The following is a 17,730-nucleotide window of genomic DNA, read 5'->3' on the forward strand; positions in this document are numbered from 1 at the left end:
ATGACTTGGGAACCCCTACAAAATTGTAATATAAACCATTAACATATGGGAATGTGTATAACTTTAACTCAAGAAAGTTGTTTAGCATGTATAATGTTCTTCCGTTAATTATTAATAGTTCTTTTGCTTGTTCTTTTACAATGCTCACCTGTTTCAGATCTAAAATTCTCCGGGTAAGCTGCATTTTGTCAACATTTTCCCCTAGGACATTCACCAGAGACTGCTCCTCTTCCTGCTGGTACACATAAAAGTCAGTGTTTATATCCCCCATTTATCAGGAAACCAACCATTATTTCTTTTCACCAGGCACCAGGATTACACCACATTAGCCCTGCTACCAAGGAGGATGCTAAACAGAAATAGCCGTCAGCATTAGGAGAGAAACTTTGAACTTGATACTAATGCAAAGAGGAAAGAGTGAGAAGAACTAAATGGAGAATACTGTCTCCTCCAGGGATGGATGTTTTATAGACTTCATAAGTAACATCCTCCATTACGTTCCTACAGGTCCATTATCAATCATCAGTTCCCTTGTGCCAGACATGGACATGAACAGAGAGATAAACACAGGCCTAAAATGCACTAGATGATTGCTTTTTGATAATGATGGGCAGATGTTTTACACTGGTGATTATAAACAAACAAGAGATGTCTTCAGGATACTGAGTTAATTTCCTGTATTAGCAAATGCTGTTTTTCATGCCAATTATCTTGGCAACTGTTGATTAGAGCTGTTTGTCCTCTCAGACTCATGGGTGAACTATCTGAGAAATTTAAATGAAGTTGCATAAAAATAACTGAATAATCTGAAGTACTTCACATTTCATCCTGTTTCACATTAGTGTTACACTTGAAAATAAGAACATAGATGAACCAATAGAAAATGCTAGCATCATAGAAATAAAACAAAATACCACACAAATTATCATTAAAAAATGTTTTACTCAATAGTTCAATAGAACTGGCCTTAAACAGGATGACAAAAGTGGCCTTCACTGCGGTTAAATTTACTTCTTACACTAACTATAATAACAGAAGGTGAGAGGAATGTTTTTTTTCTACCTTCTCTTTAATCCATGCCTCCAGCTTGTCCACTTTTTTGTTGAATTCCTGCAGGTTCTTGGCTCCACCAAGGGCCCTTGTCTGATTTGCAGCCATCTGTTTTAGCGTGTGCCACTGGTCCCTGAGCTGGCTGAGCTGCTTCTTTACCAGATCAGACGTAGGGTTCAACTTGCAGATTAACTGCTCACCCATCTTTTGAAACAGAAAGAAACACAAAGTCAAAGTTCAAATTCAGCATAGATGGAGCAGACAGACTAATGCACAACAGCGGCCGAATACATTTGACACTTCAAGTTTGTTAGAGTCATTGCTTCACAACTGTTGGAAAACTGCCATTAATATCTTGGATATACCCCTGAAAAATCTCCTGGCTCTGCTTCTACCCTTCCTGGGCTGTCTGAGTGTCAAAGGAGGTTAATTATCAGCAATGTACCATTTCCAAACATTTTCCTCTGAGGGAGAAAGAATAAACTGGCTTGACAGAGCCGTCTGGAACACTGAGGGTCTGCTTTTCTCTCTGGTAGACTGGAAATGCCTACGAGACTATTATGTTATGTGTTATGTGAGTTGACAGACCCTTTTAGCACCAAAGACAGTGATTAATGATTCCATTCAGATCCCCATTACCTAAAAATAGGGGAAATAATTATTTTAAAAAGTTAAAATAATTATTTCCTTTTGAATGTGGTTTACTCTGGTGTGCTTGTTCTGGTTAGATGGTAATATTTCAGTTCAAATCCAGCCTTGTGTTGAATCATTTTGTTACCTGGTTGAGTTGAATTAATGTGTTCTCAAAGTCTCTGAGGTCTCTGTGAAGCGTGTGCGAGGCTTCCTCCCAGTCCTGCAGGGGGCAGCGCTGAATATTACATCCATCCTTCAGATCCTGCAGTTTGCCTTTGATCCAAGCCTCTGCCTACATCACAAACAGACACAGACAAAAAATGTTTACGATATTACACTTTTCTTTACACACAGCACAGTCGACCACTTAGGTCTGTTTATAGACTTGATTCATCTTCTTATTTCTGAGAATGCATCAGCTTCAGAGACCAGATGTAACATAACATGGCTGAGATTGTATATTAATTAGCATTGACTCTTTATATAAGTGTCATATCCACAGTGTTATTTGACTACAGATGTGCAACAATTCAATGTGAACTTAAGAGAAGTGCATGACCTTCTAGTTACCGCAGCGATAATAACTGATTTGGAAGTGAATTCTGTTTATTTTATTCTGTGCTAAAAGTGAAATGATGCTGTGATGTACATGTGAAAAAAATGTGCTCAACAGATGAGTTGTATGCATCAATCTCACATATTGCAATGTGACAAAATTACTATCAGATTTTTTTTGTAATATTTTTCATAGAAATTTATATCTAGACCTTTCACACCCCAAGACTCATCTATGACAGTGGTTGTCACAGTGGTGAACACAGTCTTGTTTCTGCTGATCAGGAGAGCAAACAGGTCAGATTTTCTTCCTAGAGTAACATGGAGCCTCAGACACATCAAGAACAGCCCTTTGTTCTCCAATGTCATATTATGCAGAGCAGAAGTTTCTCTTGGCAAGTGCCTGGACTCGATTGCATAAGGCTTAGTAAATTCCCTGGCAATATTTGTATGGAGTGAGAAGTGAAAACCAAGTGGCTAAAGTCAGAAAGTGTTGAAAAATACATGTTTGTTTTCTGCAAAGAACCCAGTGTGAGAAGTCCACGATCCACCCAAGTCACAATAATTAAATAAATTAATAAATCAACTCAGTTTCTTCCACTTCTCAAAGTGATCCTTAATGAATAATACAGTTGATAAAATCAGCAGAACTTTATTTTACACAGTGTTGTTTTTGTGTACTCTGCAGAATATCAAATAACAATTAAGCACACAAAAAAGTCATTACAATATTACATCAAAGCATTATTTCCCAAGAAATTCAGTGTGATTTATATTGAATAATAGACTCAACACGAGCCCTTTCAAGACCGCACACTAAACAAGTCTTTGTTCTAGATTAAAATGTGATGTCAATTCTCCTCAGAGAGGCAGGTCATTAACTTTACAAGGCCCCCGGGGGAAGCAGAGGTATTTCTGGATTGAACAGAAGGAAAAGAGCTTGACAAAACAGGCCTGCCCCTATCTCCTCACACTGGGTCCCATGGCATTATAATGACCTCATACAGGAAGTCTATGATTCCCTTGTTTCTTCCTGTCCACTCTCCACAACAATGGTCTGTTTATCGAAATGTACAGTTGGGCCTTAGTCTAGCCACGAAGAGTAGACAGTTAATGCATGCAGTTCAGACTGTAACACTGCTTCTGAAGTTCTGCAAAAAATCTGTTGCCACACAGGAAAATACCACTGCAATTAACACAGAACAAACTTTTCAAAATATGTTCCAAGTTTGGTGATTGTAAGAGGGTACCACTGACTGTTTTTAATTGCTACAAGCTTCAAAGGTTCCAAATTTGAGCATTTTAACTGAAAAACAAAGTTTTCACTTTTTCACAAAGTGTGTACATCTTTACTCTTTGTAAAATGATCACCAACAAGCTAAATTTTTAGCATAGTAAAGCAAATTGGCCCTGAAAAGAATGTGAAAGTGGAAGTTTTCTCTACTTTGTCTATCATGAATATAAAATGGTGAAAGGCGAGATGTTTTGCAGAGCAGCCTCAGAGACAGATGGCCCTCAATGAAGCCGCGCTCTCCGCAGAAACCTTACTTCCACTTCCACAGTGATGTGATACTGTAATAACACATTATCATTGGTAATAGCAGTTTTTTTGCCTTTGTGCGATTTGAAGGTCTGAGGACAGTTAGTGTAGCAATGCTGTACAGATTGTTGAGGCCCTTGAGGCACATTTGTGATTTGTGATTTTGGGCTTTATGAATAAAATCTGACTTGACTAACCAAATCCCTGTAAAACAAGTAGATCCCCAGGCACCAAAACGTCACAGCTATTTAAAGTACATTCTCAAATAAAGTTGAAATACTGAAGGCTGTTTCCTCTAAAAGCAACAGAAATGCAAGCTCCAAGTAAGAGCAAAGGGGCTGCTAAGCTTGTTAACATTAACGACGTGCTACAGAGCTGTTTTCAACACATACATACATCATATGTTTCTTTCAGCTGACATGTCCAGTATTAATTTCTTATTATTGGGAGTAAATGGCCTATCACTTGGACAGTTTCTCAACAGAGATCTGATGACAAAGCCAACTGCTGGACATAATGTCCTTCTGCCAAACTCGCTGAAAAATGTCCCTCTGCCGAACTCGCTGAAAAATGTCCTTGTATGCCGGGGTGAAAGCAGTGATGAGATAACACAACCAGTTGTGCTGCTTGGCTGAGTCTCTCTGGGCCATAGGCGTGAAGAGATGGAGCCAAACAATGATCTCATCCCTAAATAATTGCTTCACTTGTGGCGGTTTCCCCTCCCTCTCTTCCCTCAGCTGAACACAGCTCATACAGTTCTCGGGACAAAATAAGAACCAGTACATATTTTGCTCTCAGTCATGGGACAGACAGCTTTCATTCTGATTTCATCTCAGCAGCATAACTTGTTGCTTTTGAGATGAACCCAGTCCAGTGTCTTTTCATTCAGCATCAGAGGAAATGAGAGATTCTGATAAGTGTAATTCTAAAATGATTTTAAACATCTCCATCTGCAAAATATGCATATTCTGGAAAAGTGAAGTGGAAAAGAAAACACCCTCCTCAAAAATTTTATTAGTCTCTAATTATATGAGGGAAGACAGAAATGCAAGGGGAGAAAGTGCAGCAGTAGCTTTTCATGAACAGGGATCCAAAATTATTTTATTAATTATTTTTTAGTTTGCATACTAATGCATACTACATGCATGCATGTCATATTTTACCTGCAGTACTTCCTTGTTGAAGAGCGAGTTACGCTGAGTGAAGCAGTCACTCTGGGATGTGACAGCAGCTGCTGAGGCCTCATTCTGTGTGTGTGGATGACTTTCTTTCCTCTGAGGCTCTTTCTTCTGCGATTCAGGGAATGAAATCTGTGTGAGCGCCCAAAAAAGACAACAAAGTGTTAAAAACATGATAGCAATTTGACTGAAATCAGCTGCAATCAGCCTTTTTATCTAGATAAAACCTGAACACAAGATGATGCTTGCATCTGAAAAAACCTGTAAGAAGTAAATACAGTGAGCACAATTATGGGATGTTTAAGTGTCCATTTATGTTAATTATACCTTTTTTTTCCCCATCCAGAGACATTAACAACATGTGTCAGACTGGCCCCAAGGTCCCTCTTAACAAAAACCTACTGTCAGCACTGCGTGAGATGAAATGAACACGACTGGCACAGCTTAAGTAATGGACAAGCCTGCTGCTGCTCTCCAATCAGGAAACATCTGGGCACATGAAGGAAGCAGGAGTGGACAGATCCTTGGATGTCTGACGTTTTTTACTGTCAGCCTTACATGTAAACATATCACCTTTAAAGGCCTTTGGTAGATCATGTTCACTCTTCCATCCCTGAACGGGTAAAGGCACCACCACCTTCTCTTGTGTAATTATAAGCATTTTTTTTTTTTTTTTTTTGCCACTTGCTTGAATAATGTATGAGCAAAGGAAAAGCAAGGTATTGTTGTGGTTACAGAAAAAGAGATGATGTGAATGATTATTGTAGTTTTTTGTCCTAAAAGGGGAAATGAGGCCATTGCTGTGTCAGAGTGTTATTATAACCAGCCTCCATAAGGACTTAACTTCAGCGAGCCATTTCTTTTGTTAACATCTTCCCTGACCTCATGTTTTCCAGTGAGCCCTGCCTCTGCGGGGTCTGCTGTAACACAGCACTTCATCCACAACACACACTGATGACTTCAACTAGGAACAGGCCAAATCCAACAGCCCACTGACTTTAAACAATATCCTACAATATACTTACACTGTTTTTCTTCTGTAGACTGTTTCGATAATACATTAGAGCCAAACAAGAGGAAACAACAGGCTATTTGTGAAGTGTTCAAAGACACGTTGCTCCCACAACTCGTTTTCCACCTCTGTGTAACTTTGCTCCAAATGTATAATATAATAAACTGAGTTTGGCGAACACACCACATGACTTCACTTCCTAAACTCCAAGAGATTCATCAACTCCACAGCTGGCTATTAAGACCCCACTGCCTCACAACAAAACAACTGTGTTTCTACAGTCTGGATAAAGTTGGGAAAAATAACATCACTGTCTACAACAAAAAACCCAATATCAGAAAATTTTGGTGCTCATACAGTGGCTTTCTGGATTAAATGTCCTTCCACTGAATTAAAAAAAAAAGTCGTTGTTTTTTCCAAAGCTAGCTATTTGTCGTTTTTAATTTAGCAGTTAGCATAGCTCCGTCTTACCTGTTGGACAGATTTCTCTCCGTTCACTTTCACCCTGGCTTGTCCATGTGTGGGCTGAGATTCATCACTGCTGTCTTTTCTGAGTAAAACCTAAAATACAAAGAAGAGAATAAACTGCAATTGAGGCAAACAAGGTGGACAGGACGATGAAAACTGTGGCAGGCAAGAAACAAACGGCAAACTGTAATTAGCATTTTATAGACGTTTGTGCACGTGCCTATGGAAAATTCCATAACTACCACGAACGTTACATTTTCTGCTTAAAAACAAATATCCCGATCAATTTGGATTAATAAATACAAAGTTTTACTTTATGATAGAATAAAAGTGTAAAACAATATGTTATAAAAGACATTCTACTTAAACCAATACCTCAAAAATAATTAAACTACAAGTAATGTGGAGGAAAACCTTTTGGGTTCCTCTGAAAAATTGTACGAAGTAGTATAGTAGGAGTGTATTTCACTTTCCATGCTAACTCTGAGGTTAACTTCTTTGCTTGAAGAAACATAACCAGCATTTTTTTAAACTGTTGAAAGTAAATGACTATTTATTTCATGTATGTAGTTTATGTGACGAAAACATCATTTTGCACACATCTTTGATAACCTAAGTTTTGTCCTATTGAGTAAAAATTAAAATTTCTATTCCTATAAGTCCCATTTAATTATGCTGCAATATAAAAGAAAACACACCCATATGTGATATTCAGTATTTCCTTTGTTTTAGAATTTGCATATTTTTTATTAGTAAGTGTGTACTGTACCTTAAATTGAGAACTGGATTTATTCTCACAGCTCACCCCCACAATCCTGGGCAGATGTGGATCTGATGTGCTTGTGACATTGTTGTTGTTATTGTTGTTTTCAGATGTGGACCCTGTGATGGAAAGCTGTGCTGGTCCCACTGCCAACTTGTTCTCTGATCTTTCTTTCCCAGAGATTGTGATCTTCTTGATGGATCTGGAGACAGTGGAGGGGGAGGCAATGTTCTGGTTCAGGTGGTCCTCTGCTGCCATGTGCTCTTGGTTGCGTTTCACCGGGGCTACCTGCTTGACGATAGGTGAGACGAGACAGGGGCCATGTGCACAGACCTGGGATCGGCTGAGGTAGAGCGAGTTCAGGTTGTGCTGTAACGTGCAGTTATCCAGACTCGGGCTCTGTAGATAACTCTGTGTGAAATCCTGGCATTTTGGCACAGCTGGGACTGACAGTCTCGTCCCAATGGTGAAGGGCTGCACCTTCCTCACAATGCTTTCAGACATGACCAGAGTCCTTATAAGAAAACAAAATAAACTGAAGTCCAAATGAGCTTTTAAAAAAGTCTGTCACATCCCTTTGTCCACTCTCCTCACTCAACAGTTGTCCAGTCTCTGTTCAGCAGGCGAGTAGAGAAGAGGGTTGAACAGAAAGTGGAGGGAGAGCTCAGTTCTCCACCTTCTTGTGCATGTTGAGAATGCACAGCACACAGCCCAGGATGGCTTCCTTGGACTCCTGGGATCGAATGCGGTCCCAGACGTGGCGCAGCGCCGTGCCAAGGTGGGCAGCGCCTGTAGAGAGGCTTCTCCTGAGGAACTGTGCCACTGAGCCTGCCAGTCTGCTACTGAGGAGCCTGATAACCAGGGACCGCAGCAAGATGAAAACTGCTGGCATGCTGCCTGACTGTGCTGTGCAAGAAAAAAAAAAAAAGAAAAAGAAAAAAAGACAACTCAAAAAAGGAGGGGGAAAGAGGAGGGTTGGTTAAGAGAGGGGATGAAGTCACCACCTCTCCACTCTCTCTCTCTCTTTCTCTTTCTCTCTGTCAGGAGCAACAGAGCTGAGAGGGGGCTGTAAAGCCTGGCTGTCAAAACTTCCCCTCTGAACCCGAACAGAAAATCTGCTCAGATAAGAGTAATGGAGTCAGAGTGAGAGACCTCTGTTAGACCTCTTCAATCACAGCTTATCCTCTATGAGGTAATATCCTCAGCTGAAACACACTCACACACACCCACACGGCCTTTACCTTACCTCCACCTCGTGGAAGTGCAGAGGAACAGATTCAGCCCTGAGGAGCAAAAAAGTGCAGGACAAAAAAAAAAAAGAAAGTCAGTCAGAGTCAGATTATAAATAAAAATCCAATGTAGTCTGGTCAAAACTGAGGAGAGCAAGCTTCAGAGGCTCATGTTAGCGCAGTCTGTCCAGGAGTGAGAGTGCTTTCCTCAGCTCTGAGCCTCCTCTTTCCCCATCCACGAGGAGCAGTTGTCACATAGGTTACAGCTGAATGGAGCAGAACATCCCTGTCGCTCTGCTCCTTAAACCTCAGAGCTGCTGTTATGACAAGTGTGGGGGGCAAGTAACAGTCAAGCAGATGATGACCCCTACCACTCCTTAATGGTGGCTAGGGTTCAACAGAGCACATGCTGGGCTGACTGATTGGAATGGCAGGGGTGGCGTGTGTACGTGAGGGGAGTGGGGATTACTGGGGAGGGGGGCAGACAGCAGAGAAAATATTTGGAGGGAGCAGAGGGAAGAATCTGCTTCCACTGGTGAAAGCTTTTCCCAAAAAAGGAACTCTCACTCTTCACTTTGCTGAACCTCTGACGTGACCTCTGCACCTGGTCCAACGGCTCTCAGGAGCAGTTCAGCCACTTGCAACAAAACTCAGTGAATCTAATGAAACTGGGGTTATTGCATGCCTCATTTTACAATGCAGCCCTTTTGAAAATTAGTGTTCACTAAATATCAACCCATGCAGTAAAATTACATAACATTTAGAAATAGAAACATTAAAGTAACGCATTCATTCATGTGTCTCCAGTGTGACTCCAGCGTTCGAGCCAACTGTGGGACAACTCAGCGGGGCTCCATATGGCAGAGGTAGCCCTGGAGTCGACATAGTTAATGATGCTTTTAAAAGAGCTCTGGTTTCATGATGAAGTCATCTAAGGAAGAGTTTTAATGTGTTGCAGCTTGAAATCAGAGATAAATTCTGCCCAGGGCTGGGTGGTGTTCACGGAAGGCTAGATGGGTGGAGTTCAAGGGGTTTGGCTAACTTTAAAATGCCATTTCCCCATATTGCTGGGAGAGTGGATCTAAAAGCGTGTGATTTATGTGTGCAGTGAGGACACTGTGTGACTACGACACCACCGTATGCTTAAATGTTGGTCGTGTTCAATTGGAACATGTGGAAATGTGGGATATTATTTTTAATTTAGGCTCATTTTCGGTTGGGAACGAAATACATATAAACATCTTTTTGCAAGTCATGCCGTGTAAAGGCAAACCAGCAGCCAATCCACAGCAGAACCAAAAATCCACCTCTTACTCTGACTGTATGACATTTACACCACAGCCTTAAGGTATACAGACCCTGCAAAAACATAAAATGGATTAGGCTACAGGTCTGCACCATTTGCAGCCACGTTGAACAATGATTATTGATTGATCTACCATAGAAATAACAGAGGAATTATTGTTATAGCTTTTTGTAGTGTAACATATCAATTGGCTTTACATCTATACATGAAGAATCCTGTGATTTAAGACTGTGGATCTTCATCGAGAAAACTAGCCTGAAAATCACATCTTTTGTAACTAAGCTCACTCTTAGCATTCTTTATAGCATCATTTAAATTTTGCTAAAAGTTTGCTTGTACACTTTTAGGCTATAAAGAATTTATTCTATATATCGTCTACCGCAAAAAAAATGTAGTAAAATTTATGACTTTAGTTTAGTTTTAGTTTTTAGTTGGGAAAACTTGTTTGTGTATGCCCTGTTTTAGACTATAAACATTTATAAAGGATGGAACGTTGTTTGCTCACAGTCACTGTCAGATTAGATTTGAACCAGGTGTCCCACCTCTGCCAACCAAGTCAGATTAGGCTACTGTAACACCTTCCTTATGTTGTTTACCCTGGAAGTCCTCCCTCTCTCCTCACAGCTCTCATTCAGATCTTGCGTGCTGCCCACATCCTTTACAAATAATTTAAACCTCAGCTTTGATCTGAACGCTCTTTTATATGCGCCACCTTCCTTTATTTGCATCTTTGAGGGTGGATGTTGAAGACAAACTAGTTCTGGCCTGATGGCTGATATCACCGCCTCCCAAGACGCTAATAAAAACCTGATGCTTTCTCACCGCAGGCCCTGGTTGGTGATCGCCCTTGTTAGATATCTTCCATTTTATTAGAGTCAGTAAATACGACTTGGAAGACTTGTTCAGGGGGTGATGTCACCGAGGCTGCCCGCATGAAAGGAGAGTGATAGCCGCGGCGGAGGAGAGAATATGCATGGGAGCTAGAGGGGGTCTGTACTTTTCCACTTGGTGTATGTCATCACGAAGGCATGATTGGCCTGCTAGTCAAGTTTCAGTACAGATAAGATAAGTTTGTGCTCTGGATCGTGATCAGAAGAGAAATGGTTTGAAGTTTTAAAAAATGGATGATATGAAAGGAACAGAAAAATGAAAATACTGACTTCACGTGGGTTAAGTCAGCCTTGCTTGGCCTGAGCTTTTTAATACCCAGGGAGGACTCTTCTCCAGTTTAGCATTACACAGAAAACAACTGAATTTAACTTTAACTTTCATCTGAAGTCATTAAAGTCTTTGTTTATTAGTTTTATGGCTAAAACTGTACTAGTTATTGTTGGATGCCAAGCTGGATAACCACCAAAAGGTAATAATTTCCTTTGTTGCCAAAAACATTTTTAAATTTTTACAAGCAGGACAGACAACGCATAAACAGACTATTTCAAAATACTTTGGAAAAGTTTTAAAGCAACACAAGCATACTTATGCTGTTCAGCTACTTTCTACTTTGTTTAAACGGAGACAACGAAAGACTAAAGTGAAGGTTTTTTTCTCTGTTAAACCTGTGAATGACAACGAAACACAATCTAAAAGGCCACAGGGCCTAGTGCCAATGAAATTGTGAAGTCATACATTTGTACTAATGCTTATCTGTTAATCTGTAACACTTTAAATTCCTTTGTTCTTCGCTCACATGTCTGAGCCCACATCTTGACAATGACCCAGCCTCTCTCCGTTGGGTCGCCTGTGGGCTTTTGTACTTCAGCCACTTTAGATAATACACAGCATTAACAGTGAAATGATTTGTGCCTAAACAGAACAACATGACAGCTGCAGTTCATGGACAAGGGGAAAATATAAACACATTACAAAAGCCACATTTACAGCATTTACTTCATGATGTCCACATGGGTTTTTTCCCATCCCAAACCTCTTCCGCCTGAGCACAGACTGGGTTGCAACATAGTTTATGACATAACTTCAATCACATCCTCTTAAAAAACATAACAAACTGCATCCTTGAAACCTGTCAGCTAAAATACCACACAGTTCAGTGATTTGTGGAGCCAAATGCAGACACACACGAAGGCAGATAAATGCAGTGAAGTTACTTTCATAAATGAACAAAAACTAGTTTAGAGCCAGATGAGCAGATATTTCAAAGTAAAACAGGGAATAACGAGTCCAAAGACTCACTCAGATATAGGGTGGGGCAGATATAACACATTCAATAATAGGTGACACCCAGTTCTGATGCTCACCTGAGGCTATATTTGACCTGACGAGTGTGCATGTTTATCAGCTGACGTTCAGACACACCTGTGGTACTTGATCCTGGGAGTCCTCTTTCACACATTTCCTCTGAACATGCCCACTCATATCACAACTGTGAAGAGCAAAAGCAAGCTCGAGTGTTGGATGACATCACATGCAATAAAATGCCATCTTAGTCAGTCGGTACTCATTGTTTGGATAGAGACAGTGCCAAGCTTTTCACACAGCAGAAGTGGGCAAGCAGAGACAATGAAACTCAACCGTCTGCCATGACGCATATATTTTTTTACCTATTAAACTGTAGCGGCATTGTTCCAACAAAAATAAAAAAAATGCCCTTATGTAAAATATATTCCCACTTATTAAATATCTTTGAATTTTATAGGTGACATTTTGCAGAGTGGCTTGTTTCAAGGTGACTGACATCAATAATACCATGATCTCTGGTATCCTCGTGCAGCAATCCTCCATGCAACCCATAATATTTGTTCTATTCAGCCTCCAACTTTGGCAATAAAGTGGTATTGTGAGTAGAAACAGTGTCAGAAGTCTGTCAGTATGTTCAAATAAAAAGGCAAGAGTCAGACCTGGCTTTAAGACAAGAGGGCCTTTGTTTTGACTCAGACATCCTAAATTGATTTTTTTTTTTTGTCCTACCATAACAATTGGCCACAATGTTAGAAAAATACACCGGGCAGTACAGTTGGGAAACAGTAATTTTGGAGCAGTTATAAAGGGTTAAGATCAACAGAGGCTTTCACTGGCTCTAAAAAAGTTGATAATTCAAAGTGTACAATTAGATTTGTCCACTAAGTCAATGAACTGTTCATCAAGGACATTTGTAGATGATCAAATATAATCCACTTCACAGTTAGTTTGTGTTTCTACTTCTGGACCAGAGGCCAGTTGGTGACAAATTGGCATCACTTACAAGTGTAGTGGTCAGTGTGAATGAATTGATTCTGCTTGGCTGTATTTGAAAGGTTTTGGAATTCAAAGAATACATTCCATTTATCCACATGGGTGGTGTGCTCCCTAGCAATCCCAAAGTCAGTCGGTCAGTCAGTCAGTCTGTTTATCAGTCAGTTGATCCACTACTTTTATTAATTATTAATTAAATTTGTATTTACTTTCATGTTCACCAGAGGATGAATCCTGTTGACTCAGGGGATAATAGGACCACAAGGCTGATAATTTTGGCATTTACTGAAATGTCGTCAATATACTGCCATAAGATTTGGTAGAGAAATTCAAGTAACTGCTGATCCCATTTAACACCATCATCAGGTTAAAGATTTCTCCACTTTGGATTATGACCAAATACCTACAAATCTAATGATTTTCCGACCAGGCTCACCTATACTTTGTGTTTGGTGCTATTTAGCAAATGTTAGCATGCTAACACACTAAACTAAGATAGTTAAACATGGGTGGCATGCTGACATTAGCACTTTGCTCAGCCTAAGTACAGCCTCACAGAACTGCTAGCATGGCTGCATACTCTTAATTTTGTTATTTCATTGATTCATTTTTGTTTAAATGTGAAATGTTGCCGAACCCATTTTCCAATCTGTAACCATTACTCAAATCTATAATTAAAATAGAGTCTAATAAAACAATGCTCTATAGAAGGCAGTTCACCTTCTCCATGCTGCTCTCATTTGAGAAGCACAGCAAACAGGGACACACTGTGTCACACAGGCTGTTATTGTACTGAGTGCAATTTGAAGCCACCCTCAGGTGGCTGTCAGGCTGAATGGTGAGATGAGGTCACTCCATCATGTGACATCATAGTTTCACATGGCAACTGTGTTCCAGCAGCAGGAAGCAATTTTCCCATATCAAAGGTTGAATAACAGAAAAAAGCTGTACCTTATTTTTGCCCTCTCCAAAAGTATCAATCACCTTGAGAGGGAGGCTTAACATTTGACCTCTGATGTCATTCCAGCGACAGGTTGGGTGCCTTCAAGCCTTTATTTGGAAGCTCTGTTGACCTGGTGGTGTGATCTATTAATCACATACAGGAACTTTAATCATGCTGCAGCCAGCCTGGAGTTTATTGCTTGCCTGTGTGTTTGACATCTGAATCGGCCAGTGTTGCCAAGTGGACAGGCTTGTTAAAACATTTTGAATGCAGAAACAAAGAATCACGAAAGAGGTGAACCTATATATTTACATTTAAACATTTACACACCCTGACATTTGATGGATCTGCTCTGTAATCATGGTGTACTTCAAAACTTCACAAGAGAAACAGCAGAAGAAAAAATACACTGTTTCATCTGAGTGCTTCAGGCAAATGGAAAGATGTAGGCAAGCCAAAGTACATCTTGAGTCATTTTTGAACACCACTATTGCGTTGCAGATTAGTTTAATGTTTTGGTTGAGGTAATTCTTCTCTGTCATTTTCTAATTGGAGGTAAATAAGAAAATACCAATAAATACACAGACAACTTGTAAAAACTTCCACAGATGTTCTTTAACCTTTTTTTGAAAAGCAGTGGGGTTAACACTCATTTTATCTCACCATGGAGACATCATTACACTTCACCTCAAAGAGTCTGGATTTAATACAGGACAGACGAATGTAATTTTTATTCCTGCTTTGACATACATGGTGGCCTTGAGGGCTTTTACATAACAAGCTGGACCTACCTGAGAGCTCTGCGTTATTGTTTGCCTCACTCATGTCACCTCCTGTTAGTGGAATGGATGAGCTCATTGCTGACACCAGTCTGAGCTATGCATGGCTTGTTGATGCTAAAATTCAGCTGACACACACACGCAAACCCCAGTGGTATACTTTTACAAAATAAGACTCACTGACAAAACATTGTTTGTCTCCTGAGCAGAATGACAATTTGAACAACTTCAAGTTGACGTATTATACTTTTGGAAGGTTCAGTCGCTATTTGTGAGTGTGAACATCTGTGGTAGCATCAAAAGACAAAACTTGGAGGCTCAGTTCATGGTTACATAAAGCACTAATGGACATATTACTTTGAAATAACCCGAACCTCACTGCAGTTACCAGTGACAAAGCAGAAATTGTTCACATTGCTGGGTGTTGGTGTTCACAAAGCCCTATTCACCAGTCGAATAACGCTGTCTCTTTTGGCATAGATTGTTGCAGACATGTCAGGACTGCATTTGAATAATATTTTAGGCCACACTGTTGCTTTAAAGAGACTGCATGTGACTAATAAATGCTTCTCACATTCCAGGTTAAAGATAAGTTCATGGATGACAAGACACTACACACAAACTTTACTTTATTTGAGCATCGCATTGGGGATGATGGGAGCAGGTGTGAGTGTCACAACAACTGGGGTTAAAACAGGTGCTGTGCAATCTATGAAACAAATGTGTGGAGGGAGGAGGGGGTGAGGTGGGGTTCTCCTGGGGCAAAAATAGAAAGTGAGCCACATAATTAAAGTGGTGCGCATGAAAATATGTCTTGCTGCCAGTCGTCTCTTCTGTTGCAGTCACTCTGGAAAACCCTGTGGAATGGTAATTATTTTATCAATGTACATGATAGTAATAAGTATCACTGCATGCAAACCAAAAGAAACCGTAACAGTGTCAATAAAACAATATCACAGACATCAAATAGAGTGAAATTGTTGTAGGAGAATGGAGTGTAACAATGCAGATGGCAAAAATGCAGGGCAGCAACCTTTTTAGCCTCAAAGTGAGATTACTGAGGCCTAAGTGCACTTTCACACCTGCCCTGTTTTGTGCAGTTGAATTGAAACCAAAAGCATTTTCTTCCCTTCATTTGGGTTTCTCACATACCCCAAACAGCTGCTCCGTAGCCTGTCTAATGGAAGTCAAAAACAAACCACAGAACTGCAGTTTTATTGAACCTTAACAAACCCTTAAAGCTGGATTTCCCAGAGTTCACCAAAACAAACAGACCAGTGTCATTCTCAGTAAACACAACATAGCATTTTATTAGACATGCAATGCAATAATTAATGGGTTTTTCAAAAGTGAATTCTTTATTCAGTTTTCTCAGTCTTTACTCGACTTTAGGGTCAGAGGTCAACTACAGAACAGTCACCAAGGTCCAGACTGCTCTCGCCAATCCTAACAGCCGCATAAGCATGTTTTCATGTTTTTATGGCCAGAGTTGAAATGATAATACTCTATTAAATCCCTCATCTGTTAGGATTTTAAGCTTTATCCAATAACCGGCCTCCCTGCTTAGCCACATGACTTTGCTTATAAACTACGGCTTGTTGGTTAATTGGTAATTGGAAACATAGCCTAACCAATAAAAAGCTGCAACAAAGTACTAATTTCACTCCTATTTCAGAGCATTTCAAATGAACCATAAGCGAGAAAATGACCTAAGGCGCATACCAATCATCTTCTTTAGTAACTCACAGAGAGGAGCTCTGTTCATTTAATAACCCCCAAATTAAAGGAAAATGTATGATTTAATCATCTGGCCACAGAGTTAGATCATGCTCTATGACATCATTCTGGACTGCTTAATGCTGTTGACCTAATCCAGCTACAGCGGAAGTCAAATCAGTACGTTAAACATCCGTGGAATATCTCGGCACACTGTAGTAAAGCACCGGCCTGAGCTGGTGGATGCATGTGTTCATAGCAGGATTTTATATTATGACAGTTATGACTTGAAATGCAGAGTATAACCATTTTTGAGTCAATGGCCTAGACATCATGACTGTTTTCTCCTGCAAGAATGTTTCTTATTTTGTGCCCATGCAATGGAAATACATAGTGGAAACTATGGAAGAACCTCAGTGGCTCCATTAGTGTAAAACATGATAATGACATTTTCAGGCAATTTCCATACAGTAATTGAATATAATAGAGAAGTAGGCGGAAACAGTGCTACAAAATTATACTTAACTATTATAGCACTTGTTTTTCATGTCAACATCAACAAACAGTTCTTTCCCTTTCCTTTCATTTATTGGTTTATTTTGCATGGAGTTGGTTTCACTGTTCATAATAACAGCACACTTAGGACTTTTATGTGCCATGGTAAAGAAAAAGGTTAACCAAATGAGCCATTTCTAAGTAGAGGCTGTATTTTTCTCTGCCACAAAGCATTGCAAAGCTCTTCCATCACTGGGCCTGCCCAAGAATACCGAACAACAGTTGGTTTTAGCAGTTGTTGTTGACTTGCAGAGCTATGCTGCAGTTGGGCAACTCCTGTTCTCTATGTCAAGGCATAACAGCAGACAGACACCACATGTGTTGGCTATAAAGTTTGTAAAACACACCACTAAGCAAATGTGTCAAAGCGTAGCTCAGCAGGGCAGATGGGTGACGCAATCTGTGCAAATGCTGACAGGTGGGATGGCAGGCTGCACTTTTTCGGCAGAACAAACTGGGTGTAGCTGCAAGAGATTACAAAGACTCTCACTGGGCTGGGCTGCACGCCCTGTTCCTGTGAGATGAGAAACTCACTTTTTGGAACTATTACATATCACCTCTGTAACGAGAGATCAGGCAAGAGAGAAACTCTAAATGTTTATGAGATTATCAATTACAGGAATAACCAAATAAAGCCAGTTGTTAGTGTAATTTTCAGGAATAAACAAGCTAGTCTTATCATTTTCTCTTTGCTGGTGAATAGGCAGTATAATTCCACTATTATAGACTAGGTCTGCAGGCACAACATCTATTAGGGGAAGGTGTATGCGTGCCTTAGTATAATGTTGGAGTATTATATCCCATATCATTATGC

At 40.1% G+C, this 17,730-nt stretch overlaps 1 protein-coding gene across 1 annotated transcript; it reads right to left on the reverse strand.

The window, feature by feature from the left end:
- Positions 1 to 515: 515 nt before the first annotated feature.
- On the reverse strand, positions 516 to 7,703 carry LOC111220791 (spectrin alpha chain, non-erythrocytic 1-like). The gene is made up of 6 exons (XM_022744012.1): positions 7,206 to 7,703; positions 6,440 to 6,529; positions 4,942 to 5,088; positions 1,829 to 1,975; positions 1,063 to 1,254; positions 516 to 530 (listed from the first exon to the last, which is right to left on the reverse strand). The coding sequence occupies exons 1-6, from the start codon at positions 7,701 to 7,703 to the stop codon at positions 516 to 518; spliced, it is 1,089 nt and encodes a 362-aa protein (XP_022599733.1).
- Between the last annotated feature and the right edge of the window lie 10,027 nt (positions 7,704 to 17,730).

Source organism: Seriola dumerili, unplaced genomic scaffold (assembly GCF_002260705.1).
Source record: "Seriola dumerili isolate Sdu_G_001 unplaced genomic scaffold, Sdu_1.0 BDQW01000073.1, whole genome shotgun sequence".
Taxonomy (NCBI): Eukaryota; Metazoa; Chordata; class Actinopteri; order Carangiformes; family Carangidae; genus Seriola; species Seriola dumerili.